Genomic DNA, 25,157 nt, shown 5'->3' on the forward strand with positions numbered 1-25,157 from the left:
GAGTGACGAGGACGTGAAACTTTGATGTATTTACCTCAGCGTCGCGTGTTAATGCGTGTGCATATTTTTAACGGGAATTAAAAATGGCGTCCACCCACAGCGACGGCGTTGCTGCCCGTTGCCAGGGGCAATCGCCCTGGTCGGCGTCTCGCGCATGCGCAACGGCATGCTTCAACACGTGCCGGCCGGCAATAGTAAATAAATAAATAAAGAGAAATCGCACTAAATCGATAATCGAACCGATTTAAAGGCGACGGACGAAAAATCGGAAATGCCTTTGTTCACCGCGGGGCACGGGACGTGCCTCCCGGCAAATCGTCCTAACCCCCACGGCCCGAGCACCAAATCCCTCGCAAGCGAGCGTACGCAGACAGACGGACGGACAGACAGACGGACAGACAGACAAAAAGTGACGTTTATAGGTAAGATGGCTGCAGTAGCTCTCTCGCTAAATTTCTTCCTGCCTCAGCAGTCCACATGCTGTATTTTTTAACCTGAAGACGATTGCTTGTGTTGCAATCGAAATGTCGTGATTTAGTATTATTTTATTCTTTTTCTATCTATGTGACTTTACCGAAAGACCCAAAGAGTAAGTACTCGGCTTTTGTGCCTAATGCAAAATCATCAATACATTTAAGATATTTTAATATAATCATAATTAAGTGATCAGTCATTTAAATCATATTTAACATATGGAACGTATAAAATGCATCATAATTTCACAAGTCAAAATGTAAAACTAATGCTCCAAGTCGGAGTACCACATGGAAAACATCACCTTTGTGAGAAACATTTGAATAACTTTAGTTAATACAAGTGTTTCCTTTTTAAATTAATTGTGACTGAATGTGTTATTGAGCAGAGTATGGTATAACATTGGTATATGGTGATGCATATCATGTTTTAATGCATAGAAATTGAATCTTTAAAAGTCACCCAGTATTGAATAGAAAATTGCATGCATTTACTTAGCAATGAATTAGGATTTATTCATATTTACCAGAATTGAATAGCATGTGGCCAGTTGAATTGTGTACAAATTACAGTTGTATGCAAATGTGTGCATGTGTGCAGGTGAAAACGGCCCTATCTCAGAATCCCACGCTCTCCCCGCTCACTTGACCCATCAACAGAGAAACATGTTGGCAGTTAATCCTGAGGTCAGGTAACACTTGTGCTGATCCACCCAACCACGATATCTCTTGTATATCTGTGACTGTATGATTCTATCTTCACATTACCTCACAGCTTCATAACTTCAGCATTTGACATGCACATCTATTTGTGTGTATGCAAATGTAACCGTCTCACCCTATGCCTCTCCTCCCATGATCATAACGAGGGGACAGGCCGATTAACAATAACTATCACTAAATGTAATTAACTATAACAAAATTAACTCCTTTTTTATACATAATATAACATTCACTTTCGAATCACCTTCCCATTACTGCATATCCATTAAATTAACTTGAAATTTTCAAACTAGACAAATTAGCACTCGTATATATAATTAAACAAGTACCACGGTCTTAACGGCGCCATCTTGTTTTTGAAAAAATGTACAATATAGAACTCAAAAGTAATTAACTTATACTTGTAATTATGACCAGATACACACTAACCGACCCCACATTGCACAACACCTCACTGCTCAATCTCTGTAGTTGGGATTGAGTGGAAGTGTTAATATTCTGCAACCACGCCCGAATTACTGTATTTAATAAGTTATTAAAATCGTATTCAATTATCAAAATCTTAACAGTGAATATATTTACTATCATTAAACAATCAAGCTAATTCACATTACTTTCAGTTAATTAATGTTAGAATAACAATATCAGTAACTATTAAACAGTTATATACAACTATATTTTTGCAGAGTCTTAAATCTGTGTTACCTGTACAGCCTCCATTTGAACCTGAATAGATGACCTGGACCCTGAATTGATTACTCCACTGGTAGGCGTAGCCGACTGTGCAGTTACGCGAGTCTGGGTCCAATCCATGGTCATTAACTCCATTGCTAATTATAAGTGTAATTCCTTACATTAAGCTCACCCTGCATACCCCACAAACAAATGTCTATGGATTTTTATTCAATTGTTTCTTGCACTCTCACAAAAAAATGCATTGTGGAAATTATATTACAAATTGATGTAAAGCTAAATATGGCCAGGTGATCAAGTTAAAGTACACAGCTCGACATTGGAAGTTTGTAAATTAAAATTATGATCTGTAATGAACACAAACCTTAATATCTTTTAGGTCAATGAAGTAACCAATACTATGGGAAATTAACAGTGGTTTCTTATGGTTTGATTTGCCCCTGAATTAGGAATGGGAAATTTTCACCACTAAGGTTACGTTGATCTGGAAAGGCTCAGGTTCAAGGCTGTATACATTATAAAAGTCGGTAGCCCCAATGCCGCATTAGTGGGCTCCATCATAAGCACATACCTAACTACAGGCAGTCATCGACTTACGAACACCCGCACTTATGAACCAGCTTCCATTATTTTATTTTTAGCATTGACTTAAAACGCGAACTCGTACTTGCAAACTGAACCGTGGAACTATTTTGTTCAGCGGAGCGATCCTCCACCAGATGTAATGTGTCAACCTTGCGATGCGAGTGAGTGTTTGTGTGTGTGTGTGCATGCGCACGTGTGTGTGTGTGGGGAGCAGTAGTGTAATGGTAAACTTGTTGCGCTACGAACCCGACAACCAGAGTTTGATTCCCGCTCACAGCTAACACCAGTGACGAGTGTCTAAACCGGTCCTGAGCCTCTCCGAGGTCGACTCAGCCTCAAATCAGTACCTGGTGTTAGTAAACCTCACCACTGGGGAGACCAAGGCAGCCGGCATGGTGGTGTTTGCCACCCACCCCCTCGTGTGCTGTGCCGGCCTTCATAGGTGCTCACTAACAGCACTTGTCCCAACAGTCTGTTCAGCCTATATGGGGGTTCTTTGTGTTTGTGTGTGTGTGTGAAAGTGAGTGTGGGGAGCGGTCATGTAGCAGTTAGGGCGCTGTCCTACCAACCTGGCATTCCAAGTTTAATTCCCGCGCACGACCAACACCAGTGACGATTATCTGAACAGGTCTTGGGCCTCCCCTAGGTCGACTTAACGTTAAATAAGTACTTGGTGCGGTGTGTAAACAATCGCTGCCGGGGAAACAATGGCAGCCGGGTGTGGTGCTGGCCACTCATTGTCTCGTTCCGTGCCATGCTTCATAGGTGCTCGCTAACAGCACTTGCCCCAGCAGTCTTGTGAAGGTTATATCTAGCATTGTTGTTAATGTGTGTGCGTCTGTGTGTGGAAGGATGCCCTGGTGGCCCCCCTTTTTAAGAAGGTGGCCCGCACAGACTGTAAAAACTACAGGGGCATCTCACTCCTCAGTGTGCCGGGAAAGGTCCTGGCAAGGATTATTCAACATCACCTTGACAGGCATGCTGAGGAGAAGCTTGCGGAGCCCCAATGTGGTTTCAGGAAAGGGCGGTCCTACACAGATGCCATATTTTCTGTCCGTCTACTACAGCAGAGGTGTAGGGAATTCCAACAAGACCTACATCTCTGCTTTACTGACCTGGTCAAGCCCTATGGTACCATCAGTAGGCCTGGGCTCTGGGTTGTTGCTTTCGGAGTCCTGACTCTGCTCACGATCACTAAGGCCCTTCATGATGGTGAGTGGGCCTGGGTAAAACTACGTGGCCGGGAGTCGGATACATTCCCTGTTCACCTTGGAGTGCAACAGGGATATCCTCTGGCTCCCACATTATTTAACATCTATTTCGACCACATTCGTGAAGCCTTCGATGGCTGTACTTGAGGAATTTACATCTGGTACAGATACAATGGGAGGCTGATCGATGCCCGGGTGCGGTCAAGGGATGGCTCCCTATTGTATTCTTTGGGTCTTTCGGTAAAGTCACTCAAGCTGTCGTCATCAGGAAAAGGGGGTTAGCTTCTCAAGGCAAACTGTTTATAAAGGTTTGAAATGGGTGTAGCCCAAATTTCCGCAGCCAATGTTAATGTAAGTGGTGGGCAGCGACGGTGGTGGGTTTTCCACCAATCAAAGGGCTGCCAGGTAAAAATTAGCATGTTAATGTAAGATCGTTGAGCAGTCTCCATGGCGATCGCGCTGAGGTAGCTATGTTAATGTAAGAGATTAGCATGTTAATGGAATATCGCAGAGCAGCAACCTCGAGGTCGGCGTGTGAGGTGGCTGTGTTAGTGTGAGAAATTTAACCTGTTAATGTAAAATCAGAGCTGAATATAACAACTAACATCGGAAGGTGGTAGGATGGAAACATCACAGCCAGTTATGACTTAAACTGGTTAATAACGTCCTTCCAATGATTGCTCAGTTTGTACCCATCTTCTCAGTTGAAATTGTCTGTGTCTGTCAATTAAAAAAGAGAAAAAAAGAGACATTACATCTTCTTGGTTCTTTCATCATCAGGTGAAAACCACACCTGATGATGATTGCTTGTGTTGCAATCGAAACGTCGTGAGAATTTTTATTATTTTTTATTATTTCCCTTCTACGTGACTTTACCGAAAAAAACAATAATATGAATCACTGCAGTCACGAAAGCTTTAAATCGAGAGATTACATCATCATCCTCTCAGCCGACAAGGGCAATGCCACAGTCATCATGGACAAAACCACATACATTCACAAAATTCAGGATCTACTTAATGATGGTAGCTATCCAAAAATTAAAAGAGATCCCACCAGCTGCCTCATTACGAAAACCAACAATATCATCACCGATTCTACATCTTTAATAGAACCAACCAAGCGGTTTTCCATAAAACCCTCTGCTGCTCTGCTGCACCCAGAATGTATGGCTTACCAAAAATCCATAAAGAAGGTACACCCCTTCATCCTATCGTCTCCACCATTGACTCACCCACGTACAAACTGGACCGATTTCTGTCTGAGACCTTACGACCATTCACTGGTAAGACCACCTCAGCTGTACTTAACTCAGCTCACTTGGTATCGTTAATTAAGGACATCTTACTATCTCCAGGTGATTTGCTCGTTAGTTTCGATGTAGTTTCTTTGTTTACCAAAGTTCCTGTGCCTGACACCATTACAATCATTGAAGATTTGGTCCCAGAAGGACTGAATGCTGATGTACCAGCCCTGGTGAGACACTGCCTCACCAATGCTTACTTCACCTGGAATGGGACATTCTACAAACAAGTTGAAGGTACCCCAATGGGTTCTCCCTTATCTCCAGTTGTAACCAATGTGGACAAATTTGAGACAAATGTCATCCAGGCATCCACTCTACGTCCATCCTTGTGGAAGAGGTACGTAGATGGCACGTTCGTCATCTGGCCACATGGCCTACCAGCTCTGAACCAATTCCTCAACCACATAAATTCCATGCACCCAGCCATCAAATTCACCATGGAGGTGGAAAAGGAAAGCAAGCTACCATTCTTGGAAGTTTTAATCGAAAAGAGACCAGATGGCTCAATGGGACACTGTCTACAGGAAAGCCACCCATACGGATGCATATCTAAAACCTGACTCCTATCACCATCTTTCCCAGAAGAATTCCCTCGTCAAAACTCTACACCATAGAGCTCGATGTACTTCTGACTATCATCACCTCGCCAGTGAACTGGAACACGTACACCAAGCTCTCAAGATGAATGGATATTCAGACTACACAATCCGTAAAGCTATAACCCCAACCGTTGAGAAGGAACCATCTGAGGACCCAATCAAAATCATCACCTTGCCATACATAGCAGGGGTCACCAAAAGTATTTCCAAAATCATAAGGAAAAACAAGATCCAGGTTCGATTTAACACAGTACATAAAATTCGTAATCTGATCCCATCTGTGAAGGATGTCACCCCTGACATGCGATACCCCGGCGTCTACAAACTAAGCTGTGTCTGCGGCAGTAGTTAAATTGGGGAAACTAAGCCACATGTCTCAGACCGTGTTCGTGAACATAAAAGGCAGATCTGAAACACGGTAGGACCAATACCTCGGCTGTGGCTGATCATTGTTTTAATGCGGTGGGCTCACACGAAATTGGTTTCTCTAAGACGAAGGTACTTGGCAAACCCACTGGCTATCAACAAAGTTTCATTCATGAAGCCATCCATATTTACTGACACAATTTCAACCGAGAAGATGGGTACAAACAGAGCAATAATTGGAAGGACGTTATTAACCAGTTTAAGTCATAACTGGCTGTGATGTTCCCACCCTACTACCTGCCGATGATAGTTATTTTCGGCTGTCTGATTTTACATGAACAGGTAAAATTTCTCACACTAACAAAGCCACCTCGCGCGCCGACCTCGAGGTTGCTGCTCTGCAATATCCCATTAACATGTTAATCTCTCACATTAACATAGCCACCTCAGCGCACTCACCGTGGAGGCCGTTCAACGATCTTACATTAACATGCAAATTTTTACCTGGCAGCCCTTTGATTGGTGGAAAACCCACCACCGTCGCGGTCGCTGCCCACCACTTACATTAACATTGGCTGCTGACATTTGGGCTAAGTTCATTTCAAACCTTTATAAACAGTTTGCCTTTCGAAGCTAACCCCCTTGTTCTGATAATGATCGCTAGTGTTGCGATCGAAACGTCGTAGTTTTTTTATATATTTTTTGAACCTATTTACGTGACTTTACTGAAAGACCCAAAGAATATTATTCATTCCTGCAGTCACGAAAGCTTTAAGTCAAGATTTTGGCTCCCTATTGGTCAACCATGTTATGCATGCCGATGATCTGGTAATTGCTGCTCAATCAGAGGAGGAGTTGGAGGCGCTGCTGCTGAACCTGGAGTGTGCCACTAAGAGGTAGGGCCTTACCATCAGCCCCACCAAAACTAAGCTCCTGCTTGGGTATTTTGTACCATCATACACTCCACCCCCACAACTCCCAATTGGTAATGGGGCAGTCCGTCTACTACAGCGCACCAGGTAGTTTCCACACAGCATAACGCTGTGTGGAAGCTACCTGGTCTGTTGCTCCACATGAAGCTTCAGGTCTTCACGGCCACAGTCATGCCCTCTCTTCTCTATGCTTGCGAAATGTTGACCCCCCTAATGGAATATCTTCGCCGGTTAGAAACATTTATGCTGGCCTGCCTACAATCCATCCTGGGTTTAACAAGGCTGGATCGTGTGAGGAGCTCACAAATCCTTGAAAGATCTGGAGACATTTCCATAAGTGAACTCCTCCGGCAGGCAAGGCTGCGTTGGCTGGGTCATGTAACCCGCATGCCCAGCCATCGCATGCCTAAACAGCTTTTGTTCGGCCGGATAGAGGGAGCTAAATGGGCGCGGCACGGGCTAAAGAGATGGAGTGATGTGGTATGAGAGGATGTGGAGCTGAGTGGACTTGCCTGGTACCAGTGGTGTCTGAGTGGACTTGCCTGGTGCCAGTGGTGTCAAGGTCGACCTGTGGAAGAGGCTCTTGAAGGATGCTGTTGGGCAGTTGAAGGAAATCGCTCTCCAACAATAACAACGGAGAGCAGAGGAGTGACGCTCAAAACAAAGCGGAGCACCTGGCTGCTAAAACAGCAAGTTAACACAGGGGGCACAGGTGGTGCATAGGCCAGTCATCTCAGTCGGTCAATTCATGGCACCTAGTTCTGTCCCGTGACCTCCTGCCAGTGGACGTTCGACACCTCACGTGGCCTTACAGTACACATAGCCTGGCGTAAGCGCCGTAGTGATGTCACCGCCACTTAGTTGTGAATGGCAGTTGTTTTGTGTCTTTGTATGTGTGCATGTCCTATATGTGTGTGCACTTGTGGTTACTGATTGCAATATTTTTTACAGTGCTACATGCAAAGGTACAATGTCTTCTTATTTATGCGTATAACGATGCTTTCCTTTTTTGCTGAACCGTAACACATTTCATCACACTGACCGTATGGGCATTTAAATACAGTACATTATAGTGTTCCGACATACGAACCATTCAACTTACGAATGGGTCCAGGAACAAAATATGTTTGTAATTCGAGGACTGCCCATACACACATGGTAAGGCCTCTACATTCTCGAGGACTTTGTTCTTGTAAATCTGCACAAGAGTAAAATTCGCAAATGTAGATAATGTTTATTTGGGAAAAAGGTTCCCGTGTCTCACTGATGATGTGGGAGAGAATTCAATATTTCATAACATTAATCCTCTTCCGTAAACATTCATAACCATCTACTTATTTGATTGTACAATAATACAAATAGATAATAACACAAATAATAATAGAACAAAATTTAATTAATTAAATTAAACATCAATAAGCTTTACTGTAAATGTATAAGTTTTATTTACCTCGACACAAAACGTCATGGTCACTTGATCGTTAACGATACGCTGTCTCGGTGTCCGTATGGCACGTCCTCAATGAGTGAACAGCAAGATGCATCCGGTAACGTCTGTACACATTTGCGTTGTGCTTAAGTGTGTCAATTATGTGTTACGTCTGTACACATTTGCGTTGTGCTTGAGTGTGTCAAGTTTGTGTTACGTCTGTACACATTTGCGTTGTGCTTGAGTGTGTCAAGTTTGTGTTACGTCTGTACACATTTGCGTTGTGCATGAGCGTGTCAAGTATGTGTTACGTCTGTACACATTTGCATTGTGCTTGAGTGTGTCAAGTATGTGTTACATCGCCACATGCATCTAGGTGTCTGTATATAAAATCGCAAATAATCCAATTTAGCAAAATAAGTTTTACTGTACAGTATACTTAACTAAATACACATGTACTTAACACATTGTCTTGTTCAGTGTATTCCCCGATTAAACAATTGTGTTTTGGTTATATTAATTGAGAGAGCTCATTGGTCAATGGACTGAATTTTACTTCATTTTGGCAATAAAACAATCTTTACTAACTCTTTGTAAAACACCTAGTCCTGCATACTAATGTATTTACTGCTGCACACATAACACCTGGGTCTGTCTGGGGATTTCACGTCAATGAATCTTCACTGTTCCCGGTATTCATTCCCTCAAAGTGAATTCGGCAAGTGTGCCTACACTTGTTGATCGATGCATAAATTATGTATCCATGCAAGCATTCTCATGCTTGCATGTACTTGTGAATGCGTGTGCACCTGTGATTTGGACACGTTGGCAGGACGTAGTGGAGAGGAGCCAAATGTCGCCCGAGCTCTTTACACTTTACCTGCACCAGAACTACCTGGGATTCCTGCACGATGCTGAGGATGTTAGTGCGGCTGCACAGCACCTGAGTGATGCGGATTGTCTCACAGCTGACTGGGCGGTATGCACGCAGTCTCACGAACACCATCGTAATATGCACACATATTTTAGTGAATGTTTTTCCTTTGGGAAATTAGTATTGGCGAGTGGATAAGAAAAGTATCCTTAACCTAACTTTCATTGAACATCCCTCAGTAATGCTTTTTTTCCATTGCCCTAATTTTACAGAACACAAACTAAAAAAAAAGATATATAATCCATTGATGTAAAAAAGTGATGTGCAGGCATAGGAAAGTTACGGGAACCTTTAATTATTGGATTCTGAGTAAGGTAAGCTCAATGTTGTTCAGAAACTTCAATTATGGAACTCATTCCTGTGTTTGGTTAGGAGCCACACCAAAATGCCTCGAGGCAAGGACCAGTGTATGATAAGGCATGTTAAGAGTAATGCTACGCTCAAAAGGGGATTTTTAGACAACAAAAATTGTAAATGTGACCATGAGCATGGTCCTCCCATTATGCCTTGTGGGTCATGTTACATCACTATTCTGTATGTAGAATGCACACAGATTTATTATTGTAAAAATTCTGATTATATTACTTCAGACAGCGGTAATCCTGGTGCTTCTGGTGGTCCCATTGCGACTTCTACCCACCGGTGCAGGTGAGAGTTGAAATGCGGGATTATGTGGCGGCAGTGGCCACGCGAGGGCTGCTTCACAGCCACGTGGGCAGAGCGCGGTCTGGTGTGGCTGGAGTCGGCTTCCGGCCTCTCCACAAACCAGAGTGGATCTCTGTGCACAGGAAGGTAAGTCTGTGCACGTGCATGTTCGTGCAACCCACACACAACCATGTTATGTCACGTACACAAGTCACAATCACAACTTTTGCTGTGGCACAGGTAAGCGGTGGGTGGGGTTCTTGATGTGTGACAGGAAGATCTCAAGCCAAGTGGACTTGCCATCAGTTGGCACCAGCAGTGTTAGGATTTATCTCAATGGAAAAGGCTAGAGAATTATGCTTTTAGTATCAGGCAGTTGCCACTCGCCAGAAATAGCAGAAGGAACATTGCTCACAATAATGAGCAAAGCATCTGACAGCGAAAGATTGAGTGCATATATGTGGCTCTCGAGTCAGACAAAAATACAGGTTAGGCAAGTTGATAGGATAGGAAAAACATCGATATTTTAAATAATAAAATAATAAATATCGTTGACGAAAACATGTGAACTAAATATCAGTGATTTTTCTATGTTTTATATTTTTTTACCATAATCCATTTAATAATAATGCTATTTATAATGCACAAAATATTTTTGAGACAGATGACCCTGTGACTGAGGCATGGAGTCAAGTTCATTGTTGCTTGAACACCAGGTGATACAGGTGGAGCCTTTAAGTGTGTTAAAAGAAAGTGCATCTTCAATATTTAATAGTAATTCTTATGATTGAAGAAAAAACTAAATTACAAAACATCAAAAGGCAGGCTGAGGTTGCAGGTTCAACACAAGACAATCTTGCGTTACTTTCCAGGTTAAATAATCAGAATAATTATTTTTAATTTGAGAAATAACAATGGCACAAGGTTGATGTTACACCATAAACATAATGGACTTACATCTATTTTCAGAATATACACCTGTTAGCGACATTTGAAGAGGGACCAGTTTTTTTTTTCATCAAAGAATATAACATCGAAAGTTAAATATTAAAAGGAAAACATTTATGTTCCAATGTTATAGAAGGGACATTGAAGTCTGCCCTTTAAATGTCTCGCTATCCGGCAATAGTTGTTGTAGGTGCTGCTCCAATAACCCTCCTAATCTCCATTCTGCACGTGCACTCCACCAATTGAAATAGTTTCTCCTTGGCTACATCTGCCACAATTTGATACACATGATATCACAGCTTTGTACTACTGCCACATAAGTTATTCAGACTAACACCTGTGATAAAGATATGTGAATTCCATCCTTCATTACTGTTATCAACTGTGTTTTAAGAAACCGTATCATTATGTTCCCAATGTCACCACAATAATTAACGTCAAGTGTATTACCTGGCTAAAGCCCATTGAGCTTTATAGATCTTTTTAAAGATATGTAATGGTCCAGATGAGCCCCTAGATAACAAACCTGCATCTGCAAATTCCAAGTCTGAGATACAGATGATTAAATATGACGCCTAGAGTTCTGCTGTCCCTTCCAGTACATTTCTATAAGAAGGGCGGAGGTACGGGTACAGTGTGGTAAGTTGTAGATGACGTGTGCAGACGCATTTTGGATCTGTTGCAGTGGAATGAATGCATAGGCTGCGAGACCGAGGAGAGAGTTGCAGTAGTCTAAGCAAAGGAAGATAAGTGAGTGTATTAGTAGTTTGGCAGTGGACTGAGTGAGGAGAGAGCGTATTTTTCGAATTTGAAAGAAGAGGACACCAAGGTTGTGGGCAGAGGGGATATGGGTGAGTGAGAAGAGGGGGAGGAAAGTGATGGTGGGAGTGGGTGGAGGGGAAAGAGCAATGGGGAAAAAGATAACCTGGGTTTTAGAGCGGTTGATGGCTAGTAAGCGAAGCGACATCCAAGACTGAAGGGCAGTTAAGCAGGCTGAAATACGAGAAGAGAGGTCCGGAGTGAATGTGGAGAAAGAGTATAATATGTGGATGTCATCGGCGAAGAAGTGGTGGGAGAAGTTAAAGGAGGAGATAAGTGTTTCAAGAGAGGAGATGTAGAATTGAGGGCACCACGATGGCGAGATGTTAACTACCTCGCCCGCTATACTGGAAGTTGTGGATTTGATCCCAACCATGACGCCTTTATATGTGGAGTTTCCATGTCCTCTCCGTCGTTGCATGGATTTTTCTCCAGATCCTTAGGTTTTTCCCTTCACATTTAGAAACATACTTTCAGAGTATTTGGCTTCTTTTAATTTTCACATGATAAACCACTTGTTTGAGCTATCATTTGTGGCCAGGTCACTTCTGAAAAAGAGCTATATAGCTCACTAGGCCTTATCTGGAAAAAAAGAAAATAGTTTATAGTTTGAAAAATAAATAAAAACAAACTCAATGCTTCTTTGCATATTCCCAGTTCATGAACAAACTTGTATAGCTACCACATTATCTGAGTGGACTGCACAGACCCTTTTTATCAAAATGGCGTCTGACTGCTTGACCTGTAATCATTTGATTTGAAGCTTTCGTGACTGCAGGAATCCATACTCTTTGGTTCTTTTGGTAAAGTCACAGTATAAAATAAAACAAAACAGTCTGCCTCAGCAGCAGACCATGATTTCCCACCTGATGATGGACGCTTGTGTTGCGCCCGAAACGTCGTGATTTATTTTATTTTATACCTACGTGACTTTACCGAAAGAACCAAAGAGTATGTAATAATTTGGTGATTTTATGAATATTAACGATTTGGGGTCGAAATTTACATTCAAACATGGGTTATTTAATATTGTGGTTGAATGTAGCACCTTTGGTTGCTATGGTCATGTGAATTAATTGAATACAACATTTATGAATACAAATAATACATTTGTACACAATTCAGCATATACATCATTAACATGATAATAATGAATGTCATCATGGGACCTCCTTGGCCAGTACCAAAATATGAGAATAGGTTTTCCTCTTTCTTCTGGCAACGAAACAGGTGTTAAGATGTTAAAACACCAAACTGAAACCTTTTACAAGGAATCATGTCTGCATTAACCCCAATACTTGTGGTCAGAATGCAAACAAAACACGTACTCTAATAATATATGCATTGTCTTTGAAACTGATTGGTCCACACCAGAGACAGCTTTCTTTTCAGCCTAGTGTCAAAATGGTGTTTGACCAGAGGACGCCAAAAGGCGTAACACCTGTTTTGTTGTCAGAAAAAAGGGGAAAACCTATTCTCTATAATGAATGTCAATTGATGAATTGATGCATCATTGCATGTCCTCTCTCACGAAAATGGGATATTTTACTGGAGTCTATGTTATAGTGTGATGGTTGGGCACTGAGCAGTAGCCTCTCATCCAATGGTGTATGTTGCATCATTGGGAGATTTCCCTCTCAGCAGACTGGATGTAGCACTGAGAGCACTGATCACTGTAGATGATGATGCTGTGGCCTGGATTTACAAGTACACTAACACAAGAAGAAGACTCTCCCGATGTTTGTAGATCCCAATGGGCTACTGGTGGCTCCTCTGCCTTCGGATCCCGCAATCTCAGATCAAAGCTGTGGTATCCCTCACTCTCAGATGGCTCCTGCTCTAAAGCTGAGAACAGGGTTTAACTCATTCCAGTTGACTCGCCAATTTAGGTCTGGGACATTATGGTAGCCTCTATTCAGCAAGTTTTTACCACTCCACACAGAACACAGGTTTTTCCTAAAACCTTGTGTGAGGGTTTATTATTACACTTACATTACCAAGGTATATCATGTGATCTACTTAGAGAAACCCTTCATACCTGATACACACTGGGGTCATTCTGAGCCAGACCAGTGCAGTTCAGGAGGCTCCAAGTTGTTTTTCGAATGCAGATCCCGAGCCATGATGTGAGTGTGATACTTTTGTAACATGCAATGAACGATTTGAGACACATGTAGATTAATTAATACATTTTATAATGCACCCAAATTTAACTTAAGAACGTTGACAGGCGTGGGAGAATAAATTAAAGTAAGAGAAAAAGGTCAGCACAGATGCCACTGCACACAGTGAGAGAGGGATTGAATTCCAGAAGACTAGAGCTGCAACAGCAAAGCAATGTTCACCTCGTCTGGTTTGAGAGATGGGCTTGAAAAGGAGGCCACTTTTGAGGCAGATCGGCGATTCCAAGATGGGATGTATGATGAGACAACATAAATTAAATATGCCGGTTGACCCAGCACGTGTGCTCTGTGACAGAGGACAATGACTTTGTACAGAATGTGTTCTTGAACTGGAAGATGGTGAAGTCGATTTTGAAGTTCAGAGAAATAAATGAAGGGGTCACGTCTTGTGCCGAACATCGTGTGGCGGGCACGGCAGTGCTGGATGCGCTGGAGACTGATGTTATTCGTAGTCCAGTATAGATCCGACGGTAGAGCAGGCTATAGTGTTGGCCAACTCAATGTTAAGGAGAGCACGAATATTGACGAAGCCCGGCGTGATGGTAATTGGACACAGATTGAGTTGTACTGGCTGACGTCACATGCAATGAGCATGTCATTAGCCCTGCCCTCAACTAGATTGATATTTTGAGGCCAGCGTATCACAGTTTGGTCCCGGCTCGGTAGAGCTCCTTATTACCTCAGCTCGGATGTGCCAGTGTGCCAGTAGAAAATGAGTATGAGTGAGCCAGGTCTGGCACATCCACCTTGGTGATGTTACCTCCACTTACTGGTGAAAGGTGGATTGTTGATTTCAGTATGTGGAGGCAAGGCTGGGGGCAAAACAGCTGTTCTCCTCATTCTGCCTGCCGCCTCTTGCCCTGCACCTTGAGCTACTACCGTATCTGGCCCTGCTCAACACTCCACTCCGAAATCCAGGCAAGTCAGTGCTGTGATCATCAATGGCACGCACGCATCCATACTCATGAAGGTGATATCCATCTCTCCACATTAAAAATACTCGTATTTCTAATAACCCATCAGCTGTAACGCCTACTGGGAGTGTATCATTTCAGCAGTATTATTTCAAGACAAGCAAATTATCTATCCTTTTAGACATACAGGCAATCCTTGAGTTACAAACACTTAATTTGCAAATACCTCATGTAGGAACCAGCTTCCATGAAATATATATTTTTAACATTGACCTAAAACGCGAACTCGCAATCGCAAACTGAACTGTGGAACTATTTTGTTCAGTGGAGTGATCCTCAGCGAGATGTAATGAGGCGGCCTCGCGCTGGGAGTGAGTGTTCGTGTGTGTGTGAAAATTTGTGTGTGTGAAAATTGTGCGTCAGTGCGCGTGCCCCCGTGTGTGTGTAATGGTTAGCACGCTGTGTTACAAACTCGGCGACCCGAGTTCGGTTCCCGCTCACAACCAACACCAGTGACAATTATCTAAATGGGTACTGGGCCTCCCCTAGGTTGATTCAGTCTCAGATGAGTACCTTGGTCAGGGTGTAAACATCACCACTGAGGAGTCAATGGTGGCCAGGTGTGGTGCAGCCCACTTACCCCCTTGTGTGCCATTCTGGCCTTTATCGGTGCTGCTGGCTAACAGCACTTGCCCCAACAGTTTATTAAGGCTATACAGGGGATCGTTGTTGGTGTGTATGTCTGTGCATTGCGTGTGCATTGCATGTGTGTGCAATTGTGGTGACTCATTGTGCCCCTTCCAATAAGCAAGCCAGCATCAGGACTCCAGGTAAGTGAAAAAAAGTTGTACATGCCAACGTACAATATTTCACGTACATTTTTCAGTTTAACAATGCTTTCCGTTTTTGTTGAACTGTAACACATTTCATAACATTGACCGCAAGGGCATTTAAATACAGTACATTATTGTGTTCCAACTGACGAACTGTTCGACTTACAAACGGGTCTCAGGAACTAATTTTGTCCATAAGTTGATGACTGCCCATATACTGCCTCATCGGCAGTCAGGCTTGCTTGGTTCAATGTTGTTGAAGACAGGGTCCTGCCTGTAACATCAGAAGATCACCTGCTTATTTTGTTGTTTATAGTCTAGTAATTGTTATGTTTTAGGAATGGTCAGTAGATTTTAATGTTTAGATTATAATATCATGTTTTAATGTGCTGACCATCTGTCCTATTGACCACAGTGACAATTATCAGTCACTGGTCAATAGGATAGACGAGCTATAAAATGTAATGGTTAATTACCTTTAAACTAATTTGTTGATGTAATTTTACTGTTACAATTCTCATATTTTCTGGCTTTAACAATGTTTTAATCGTACATGGTATGAACCTTATGGCGGGACCCCGGAGCCCCGAATAAACGGAAGTCTAAGTTGTAAAATAATGCATTTATTTTTGGCGACTCCGTCCCACCGTGCACATAAACGCCGCAACCCACCTGGCGCATATCATTTTGTTCTCATGTCGTCTAAGCGCAGCGAGGACGAATGCACTCCATGCTCGGGTATGGGCAGGATCATAAGTCTTATCCAAAGCTGCTCAAACTGCCTACACGACTTAAGTCCTTTATTTGTCATAACGGTATGCATAATACAGTGAAACTGCTCTCTTCATTATTATTTGTGACCTACCAATGTCTGCAGCCAGGCTCAATCGATGACAATCCTATTACTTGCAGATATTTAACAGATGAGATGCGTTGCACCGTTAATTTCTCCTGTTTGATAATACTTCTCTTTCGATTTAAAGCTTTCGTGACTGCAGGGATTCATCTTCTTGGTTCTTTCGGTAAAGTCACGTAGAATGGAAATAATAAAAATGAAACAGTATCTTTCACGCGACGGTCAATGGTATAGTGTATAGCGGATTGTATAATAATAAATAGTATAAAATTGTAATGTTTAATACAATGTACAAAGTAATATATAGTGTCGTAATTGTATAGTGAATATACAGCAGTGTGATATACAGTAGGGTGGGTAGAATAATACATAGTTAAATATTACAATGTATAAGGTGGTGTATAGTAATACAGTATATAATTTAATGTTGGGTTTGTCTATGGCAGTATATAGTACGGTGTAGACCCGTGTGATGTAAGAGAATAAAGTTTAGCTGGAAGCATATTATATTTTTGCGACATAGAATTGTAATGTATTACTTACTGTTAGTAGCTCAGCTTATTGGAGAGTATATTTAGTATACTGATGATACTATGTAGTTTATACTTTAGTTTTTTACGTGGTGGTTTAGTTACTGCAGCTACAGACTATTAACATTCCTTCCCTTTATTAATGCTTCCCCCTATCCCCTCCCTTTGATGCTGCTAATCCTGCATAATGCACGGGAAAAACATAACTTTAAACCCCTCGCCAAACCTTCTACGCATTTCACAAGTAGTACTAATCACATATCTGCATTTCCCATAAATATGCTAACATTCCTCTTGATATGCAAATTATTTTGTCAAGGCGCTCTCCTCCTCCCTCTCCACTTTAATATACGCTCCAAGCCTGGGGTGTGTCATTCAGACTCTGTCGTCTCGACAGACCTGTTCTTCACCTAAGGACGGCTGCTTGCGTTGTGGCCGAAACGTCGTGAGAATTATTTTATTATGTGAAAATGTTATTATTTTATTATTTCCATTCTACGTGACTTTACCGAAAGAACCAATAAGATGAATACTTCTCTTGTCCGTATGCATCTGTGCAGATAGGTTTTTTTTTTGCGGTTAAGCCATAGTCCCCACTTACCACTCGTATCAATGCGGAGAAGAGGAGCAGCGACCCACTACTCTGTAAAGTAACATTGGTATAAACGCTTGTTACAATATGAACAGCGCATTGAAAACCGCGTACTATTTTACGTACTGTTTACAAAGTGTGTTCACAAATCAACACTGAGAAACACGATTGACAGAGGGGTGTAAATTATTTTTTTGATAGTGTATTTAAATAGAGATACTACAGGTAAGTAGTTTTCATTTTTAAAGGCATAGTTTAACAAGACAACAGTTGCCACCATCCTTCAAACCCATTGGTGAAAAAGAGCAAAGTTTTTGTTTACATTATAATATAATGTTTATGCGAGAGCGGGGGGATTATGGGACCCCGGGGTCCAGCCATAAGGTTCATATATATATAGTTTAACACATAGGCCTTAACGACCAATGTCAATAATATTTTTTTTTTTACATCTCATTAATATAAATGTGTCGTTATATATTTATACTAACGGGAAGTACCCGGCGTTGCCCGGGCGAGAAATGAATTTCAAAACGTCTCTTAAAAACCTTACATATACAGTGAGGGAAAAAAGTATTTGATCCCTGCTGATTTTGTACGTTTGCCCATTGACAAAGAAATGATCAGTCTATAATTTTAATGATAGGTTTATTTGAACAGTGAGAGACAGAATAACAACAAAAAAATCCAGAAAACCGCATGTCAAAAATGTTATAAATGTATTTGCATTTTAATGAGGGAAATACGTATTTGACCCCTCTGCAAAACATGACTTAGTACTTGGTGGCAAAACCCTTGTTGGCAATCACAGAGGTCAGACGTTTCTTGTAGTTGGCCACCAGGTTTGCACACATCTCAGGAGGGATTTTGTCCCACTCCTCTTTGCAGAACTTCTCCAAGTCATTAAGGTTTCGAGGCTAACGTTTGGCAACTCGAACCTTCAGCTCCCTCCACAGATTTTCTATGGGATTAAGGTCTGGAGACTGGCTAGACCACTCCAGGACCTTAATGTGCTTCTTCTTGAGCCACTCCTTTGTTGCCTTGGCCGTGTGTTTTGGGTCATTGTCATGCTGGAATACCCATCCACGACCCATTGTCAATGCCCTGGCTGAGGGGGAAGGAGGTTCTCACCCAAGATTTGACGGTACATGGCCCCGTCCATCGTCCCTTTGATGCGGTGAAGTTGTCCTGTCCCCTTAGCAGAAAAACACCCCCAAAGCATAATGTTTCCACCTCCGTGTTTGACGGTGGAGATGGTGTTCTTGGGGTCATAGGCAGCATTCCTCCTCCTCCAAACACGGCGAGTTGAGTTGCTGCCAAAGAACTCCATTTTGGTCTCATCTGGCCACAACACTTTCACCCAGTTGTCCTCTGAATCATTCAGATGTTCATTGGCAAACTTCAGACGGGAATGTATATGTGCTTTCTTGAGCAGGGGGACCTTGCGGGCGCTGCAGGAATTCAGTCCTTCACGGCGTAGTGTGTTACCAACTGTTTTCTTGGTGACTATGGTCTCAGCTGCCTTGAGATCATTGACAAGATCCTCCCGTGTAGTTCTGGGCTGATTCCTCACCATTCTCATGATCATTGCAACTCCACGAGGTGAGATCTTGCATGTGTAGTAGGTTCCAGGAGACTTGGATGACGTAGTTGGAGGCACACTTATTTATTAACCACAATGTACATAACAGGCCGAGATGTACAACACTCGAAGGGGTATTGGCCCCTTCACCCGTCTAACAGGGAGATCACACAATCTATGTCACGCTAGCCTACTCCTAGGTCCTCCACTACAGGGCTAGGGGAGGCTAGCTAACCCAGCTCTGGTTAAGCTGGGATTACGGCACCCTGAGTCCCCAGACCGGCTCTTACAAGAGCATCGGCTCTGAGCTCTTGGGGCCACGCCACTGGCTTGCCCTGGTCGATCCTGAGAAGGACAGCGATCCAGGGGAGTCCCAGGGCCTATCTAGCCGGTCTTCTTGCTTCGGTGGTTTAGGCTGAACACTGAACCCCGAGCCCTCTGGCTCACCGCCTTATATAGCAACTCCCCCACTGAGGGGTGGGGCCGTGGGGGATCCCAGCACCGTGTTAGCCCCCCAGGCTAAACGGTGCGGACGTGGATGTAAGCACCTCTTGGCGTACGGGCATAACCATGCCCAGTGTGTTTGTTTGCCCTCCGTAACACCTCTACACATGGAGCCCCCGGCCGAGGGAAATTGACAGTTCTTTTGTGTTTCTTCCATTTGCGAATAATCGCACCAACTGTTGTCACCTTCTCACCAAGCTGCTTGGCGATGGTCTTGTAGCCCATTCCAGCCTTGTATAGGTCTACAATCTTGTTCCTGACATCCTTGAGAGCTCTTTGGTCTTGGCCATGGTGGAGAGTTTGGAATCTGATTGATTTATTTCTTCTGTGAACAGGTGTCTTTTATACAGGTAACAAGCTGAGATTAGGAGCACTCCCTTTAAGAGTGTGCTCCTAATCTCAGCTCGTTACCTGTGTAAAATACACCTGGGAGCCAGAAATCTATCTGATTGAGAGGGGATGAAATACTTATTTCCCTCATTAAAATGCAAATCAATTTATACAAATTTTGACATCCGTTTTTCTGGATTTTTTTGTTGTTCTTTGTTATTCTGTCTCTCACTGTTCAAATAAACTACCATTACAATTATAGACTGATCATTTCTTTGTCAGTGGGCAAACGTTCAAAATCAGCAGGGGATCAAATACTTTTTTCCCTCACTGTACATACACAGATACTAAGCTATTGTGAAAGCCCGGTGAGCCGTTTGTATGTTTCTACACCAACAAAATTATAAGAGGCTTGCAGAAGTCCAAAAAGTAATAGAAAGTGGGGGTAAATAGTTGATCTAAAAGGTTTCTGAAAATTGTTGACCCCCTGCCCCCTAGTACATACTGACTGTGGTGGTACCTGCTTTCACTACAGCAGTGCATACTGACTGTGGTGGTACCTGCTTTCACTATAGCAGTGCATACCGACTGTGGTGGTACCTGCTTTAACTACAGCAGTGCATACCGACTGGTGGAACCTGCTTTCACGACAGCGGTGCATACCGACTGTGGTGTTACCTGCTCACTACAGTACATGCTGACTCTATAGCAGTATATATCGACTCTATAGCACAAACTACTAACTTGACAGTGCCGTCATGAGGCCTAGTCCCGTGCAGAGCCCCCGGCCTCGCCTAGATTGCCCAGCCGGCCGAGGTGGCACCTTGGCACCCTCGCCCTCCCCCACCATCCCCCCCCGCCTGCTCTACAATAATAGTATCTAAGTGCTATAATATTAGTATCTACCAACCCTATAGTAGTAAGTGCACACATTGGGGTGGGGGGTAGAAGAGGACATGACACTTTGAAGAATTCACCTCAGCGTTGTTTTCTTTTGCATTTTTTACGCAAAAGATAATTCCCCCTCCCCCCTCCCAATGAACGCGTATGCGTTGCTAGGAGCTAATAATAAATAGTACTTAAAATCGGAATAGCGCTGGCTCACCACGGGGCTTATCGCGTGGTACCTGGCTATTTTTTAAACAAAAACCCCACGGTTCGTGAGGCAAATCCTTCGCAAGTTTCGTCGACACACAGACAGACGGACAAAAAATGACATTGCAGACATGATTCCTTGTAAAAGGTTTCAGTTTGGTGTTTTAACAACTTAACACTTGTTTTGTTGCCAGATAAAAGGGGAAAAACCTATTCTCATATTTTGCTACTGGCAAAAGGGAGGTCCCATGATGTAGATGCTCACCCCGAGCTCTCATTACTCTGATAGTGCATTGTCTTTGTGCTGCACGCCTTTTGGCGTCCTCTGGTCTAACACCGTTTGAGACGAGGCAAAAAAAAAGCTCTCTCTGGTGTGAACCAATCAGTTTCAAAGACAATGCATATCTTATCAGAGTATGTTTTTTGTTTGCATTTTGACCACAAGTATTGTGGTTAATGCAGACATGATTCCTTGTAAAAGGTTTCAGTTTGGTGTTTTAACAACTTAACACCTGTTTTGTTGCCTAATAAAATGGGAAAATCCTATTCTCATGATGTACATAGAAAACTAATCTTTAAAAGCTGAGTTAGTAAATAGAAAAGTTCAAATCTGTGTGTGAAAGTTGTTGTCTATGTGTGTAAGTCCATGTGTGTGTGTTAGTCAATATGTGTGTGTGTGTAAGTCTATGTGTGTGCGTGTCTTTTTTGCCCGGGCAATACCGGGTACTTCCCGCAAGGATATAATATATTTTAAAATCTGATGCTGTTTCTTGATGGAGTACGTTTCTTCTGCAGGCCAAATTGCTTTTTTGCAGGATGTGGGGAGATTCATACACAGTAAGCTGCCACACAGGTAACCATGTGCCTTCGGATTCAGTACTCAACCTCATATGCACTAATAGCGGCTAAATGTATTGCACATATTTCATGTCTCCTGGATTTGAATACGTATTCCCATGTGAGTTCATGCAAAAGAGAATTTTTCATCTCTAGTAATTTACGGCTTGTATTTCTTTCCACAATACATTAAACCCTTAATATTCGTTCAGGATATATTGATAATGAATGATGAGCCATTAAATCCACGAATATTAATATTGAAAGCTTATGGGGAAAATATGGTTCGGGGCATACACATATAATCCATTTAAACATAAACATAGCACTACATAATTTGTTGCAGAAATGCAAAACCGTGATTATAAAACCAATGACTTAAGGGTTGACTGTACTTTGAAACCTTTTGAGTCACCATGACTCTCACATCTTTGATCATATTACTACAATCTCCGTAATAATTCCTTTCCCTGAGCTGCTACAGCATACATCATGTGATATGGTACAGCAATTTTGGACAACTAAGCTCTCCTTGTGTCCTAGGCAGAGACTTTCACAATTTGTGAAGGCAAATAAATACTTGGAACCCAGATTTCCATTAATATGTGGGACTCATTGAAAGCATTCATCACAGTGAAATGTATTGCAATAAAATAAATGTATTCCTATGCAATAGCCGTAGATGGTGAGAATGCATTTGATTTGGTAGAATGGCCTTTACTATGGCAACCACAAATATTGGACTTTTATGCCCTTAATCATAATTACATGTATATAGCGCTTTTCATCAAATATCTCAAAGCGCTGCACAGGACACAGCAGCAGCAGACGCTCAGCATGAAAATATAAATACATTTTAAGAATAATTTACTAAATGAATAAAAAATTTAATAAGCGGAAGAATATAAATTAATTTTAAGGCGCATTTTTTTAATGTCCATAGACTCCGATCCTGATATCTCATGGAAGAGCATTCCATAGCCTGGGGGCTACACGAGAAAAAGCTCGGTCACCCATAGACCGAAACCTCGACCTGGGAATATAGAGAAGATCTGCATCCTCAGATCTTATGGACCTTGTGGGGACATATGGGTGCAGCATGGGCAAGATGGTTCATTGCTTTATCTGTTAACAATGGGATTTTAAACCATATTCTATGTGAAACTGTAAGCCAGTGCAGGGAGACCAAAACGGGTGTAATATGCTTAACACGTAGGCTTTCGCGACCAATATCATCCATAACAGAGATCGCGAAACAATAAGACTTCTCCAAAAATCTGGCTGTCGCCTAATGAAGCTAGTTGTAATTACTGGCGAAACGTCGTGGCTTGGCTCTCCAATACACTGGTGTGCTGTATTAGTGACGAATTGGCATGTTCTGTTTACGTGACAACCCCTACAAGTTGGCTATGTCGGGTGGTGCCGGTTTTTAACGACACATATTTGCACGATCTAACCCAAAAAAAACCTCTTATGGGTGTAATATGATGTGAAGAAGTTGTTTTGGTTAACACCCTAGCAGCCGCATTTTTAACATGCTGCAAATTGATTAGCACCTTCTTAGCAACGTTAGGGAGTAAGACATTACAATAGTCTATGCGAGATGAGTTGAAGGCATGTACCAGCTTTTCTGCATCTGAGGCAGAGAGAAGGGATTGGATATGGGAGATATTCCAAAGATGGAAAAATTAAGTCGTGTGATCTTTTTAATATATATTAGTAACCATACTGAGCACTTTAGAAGAAACAAAAATAACACCATTAACATTAACGCAGGTACGTGTGTTGTATACCAACATTGTGTTTTGCTTGTGTTTTCATTTAATGTACGTTTATTCAGATGAAGTCCCTCAATGTAAATGTGGTTCTGTTGGTGCCATCATGCTGCACAGTAGGGAAATATGCATCTTTCCACACATGTTTTTGCATCCTCTCTGTGATGCGTTTTTGTGCACAGGCAAGAGGTGATCACCATTGCAGAGCATGATGGAGGCGGGATTGACCCTGACAATGACCCCACTGACCCCACCTCTGCTCTGCCCGCGCCTTCCAACCAATCAGCTTACAGGGACCTTTCTGCTAGCCAACCCCAGCCAATGGACTCGCATGAGGGATACGAAGATGAGGAGGGATACGAAGATGAGGAGCTTTTCATTGAAGAGTTTGACTCTGACAAAGAATGACGAGTTTGAGTTGGAAACCAAACAGCAGCACTATTCTCAGAATAAAGACCGACCAGGGCTAATAAGATGTATGGAAAAAGGAATGTTCTGTCATACAGTGGGCTTGAGGTGGTCAAAGTCTATATTATTTATTATTATGCTGTTTTACCCAGGAAGATGTCTCAAGAGTTTTTCTTGAGGGTCCTGTCAAGTTACTGCTGTAGGGGGCAATGTAATGCCGATTTACTAATTTGCAGGTAATTTTTCAGCATTGAAATATTTGACCAATATCAGTTACATTGAGTATTTTTTATCCTTTGGGTTCTCTGATTTCATCCCGAGGAAATCCAAGCAAAACAGGGAAAAAATACAAACTCTACACAAAAAGGCACCGAACTCGGGATCAAACCCATGTACTTTATGTGACGCACGAGTGTTACAACTGCGCCACCCTACTGCCCTCTCCAATTTCCACAGGATGACTTTTTTGGTCAAATTGCTTGCCCTTGGTTCAATTGCCTTTGTTAAGTAATGTAAGAAAAACAAGGGATTGGCAGATAACTTCATTGTTAAATATGGAATATTTTTTGTTCCCAGAGCTGCTCCGTTGCATTTGCAGTAAATGACCAAAGTGATGTCAACTGTTAATTCACATTAAAGTTCCTCCAATATCAAGCACAATAGGAGGCCATTCAACCGATGTCTGGAAAATACGAATACATTGTATGAAAATAAATGGTTTGTAAATACTTGGCCAGGTCAATGTTTGTGTTAAAACAACAGGGCTCTTAATCCTGTTGCTAGTTTCAATCTCACTGGGGTGGCAGTGGGTGATACCTCATATAAAACACTTTTTTTGTTGTTTAAATAACCTAAGCAGTTGAAAAGCCCCATTTGAGTTCAACCAAAATTGTAACATTCTTTGGGTCTTTCAGTAAAGTCGCGTAGATATAACAATAACATAATAAAAATGTCAAAGTGAATTAAAAAAATATCACCACGTTTCGATCGCAACACAAGCAATCGTCATCAGGAGAAAATAGGGGGAAAGCTGCTGAGGCAGGCTGTTTTAAAGG

At 42.3% G+C, this 25,157-nt stretch overlaps 1 protein-coding gene across 6 annotated transcripts in view; it reads left to right on the top strand.

Annotated features, from left to right (window-relative positions):
- RAD17 (RAD17 checkpoint clamp loader component) overlaps positions 1-24,830 on the top strand; it is a 94,540-nt gene extending 69,710 nt beyond the window's left edge. For 2 of the 6 annotated variants that reach the window (XM_078615300.1, XM_078615302.1), the window contains 6 exons: positions 1,075-1,160; positions 9,150-9,296; positions 9,900-10,043; positions 14,644-14,764; positions 21,878-21,935; positions 23,877-24,830. In XM_078615300.1, coding sequence (XP_078471426.1) covers positions 1,075-1,160; positions 9,150-9,296; positions 9,900-10,043; positions 14,644-14,764; positions 21,878-21,935; positions 23,877-24,102 — 782 coding nt within the window. In that variant the 3' untranslated portion in view covers positions 24,103-24,830. The remainder of the gene's footprint in view (positions 1-1,074; positions 1,161-9,149; positions 9,297-9,899; positions 10,044-14,643; positions 14,765-21,877; positions 21,936-23,876) is intronic. The other 4 variants (XM_078615301.1, XM_078615304.1, XM_078615303.1 and 1 more) reach the window with 4 other exon arrangements.
- The last annotated feature ends 327 nt before the right edge of the window (positions 24,831-25,157 follow it).

Source organism: Lampetra planeri, chromosome 46, assembly GCF_965212315.1.
Source record: "Lampetra planeri chromosome 46, kcLamPlan1.2.h2, whole genome shotgun sequence".
NCBI classification, from domain to species: domain Eukaryota; kingdom Metazoa; phylum Chordata; class Hyperoartia; order Petromyzontiformes; family Petromyzontidae; genus Lampetra; species Lampetra planeri.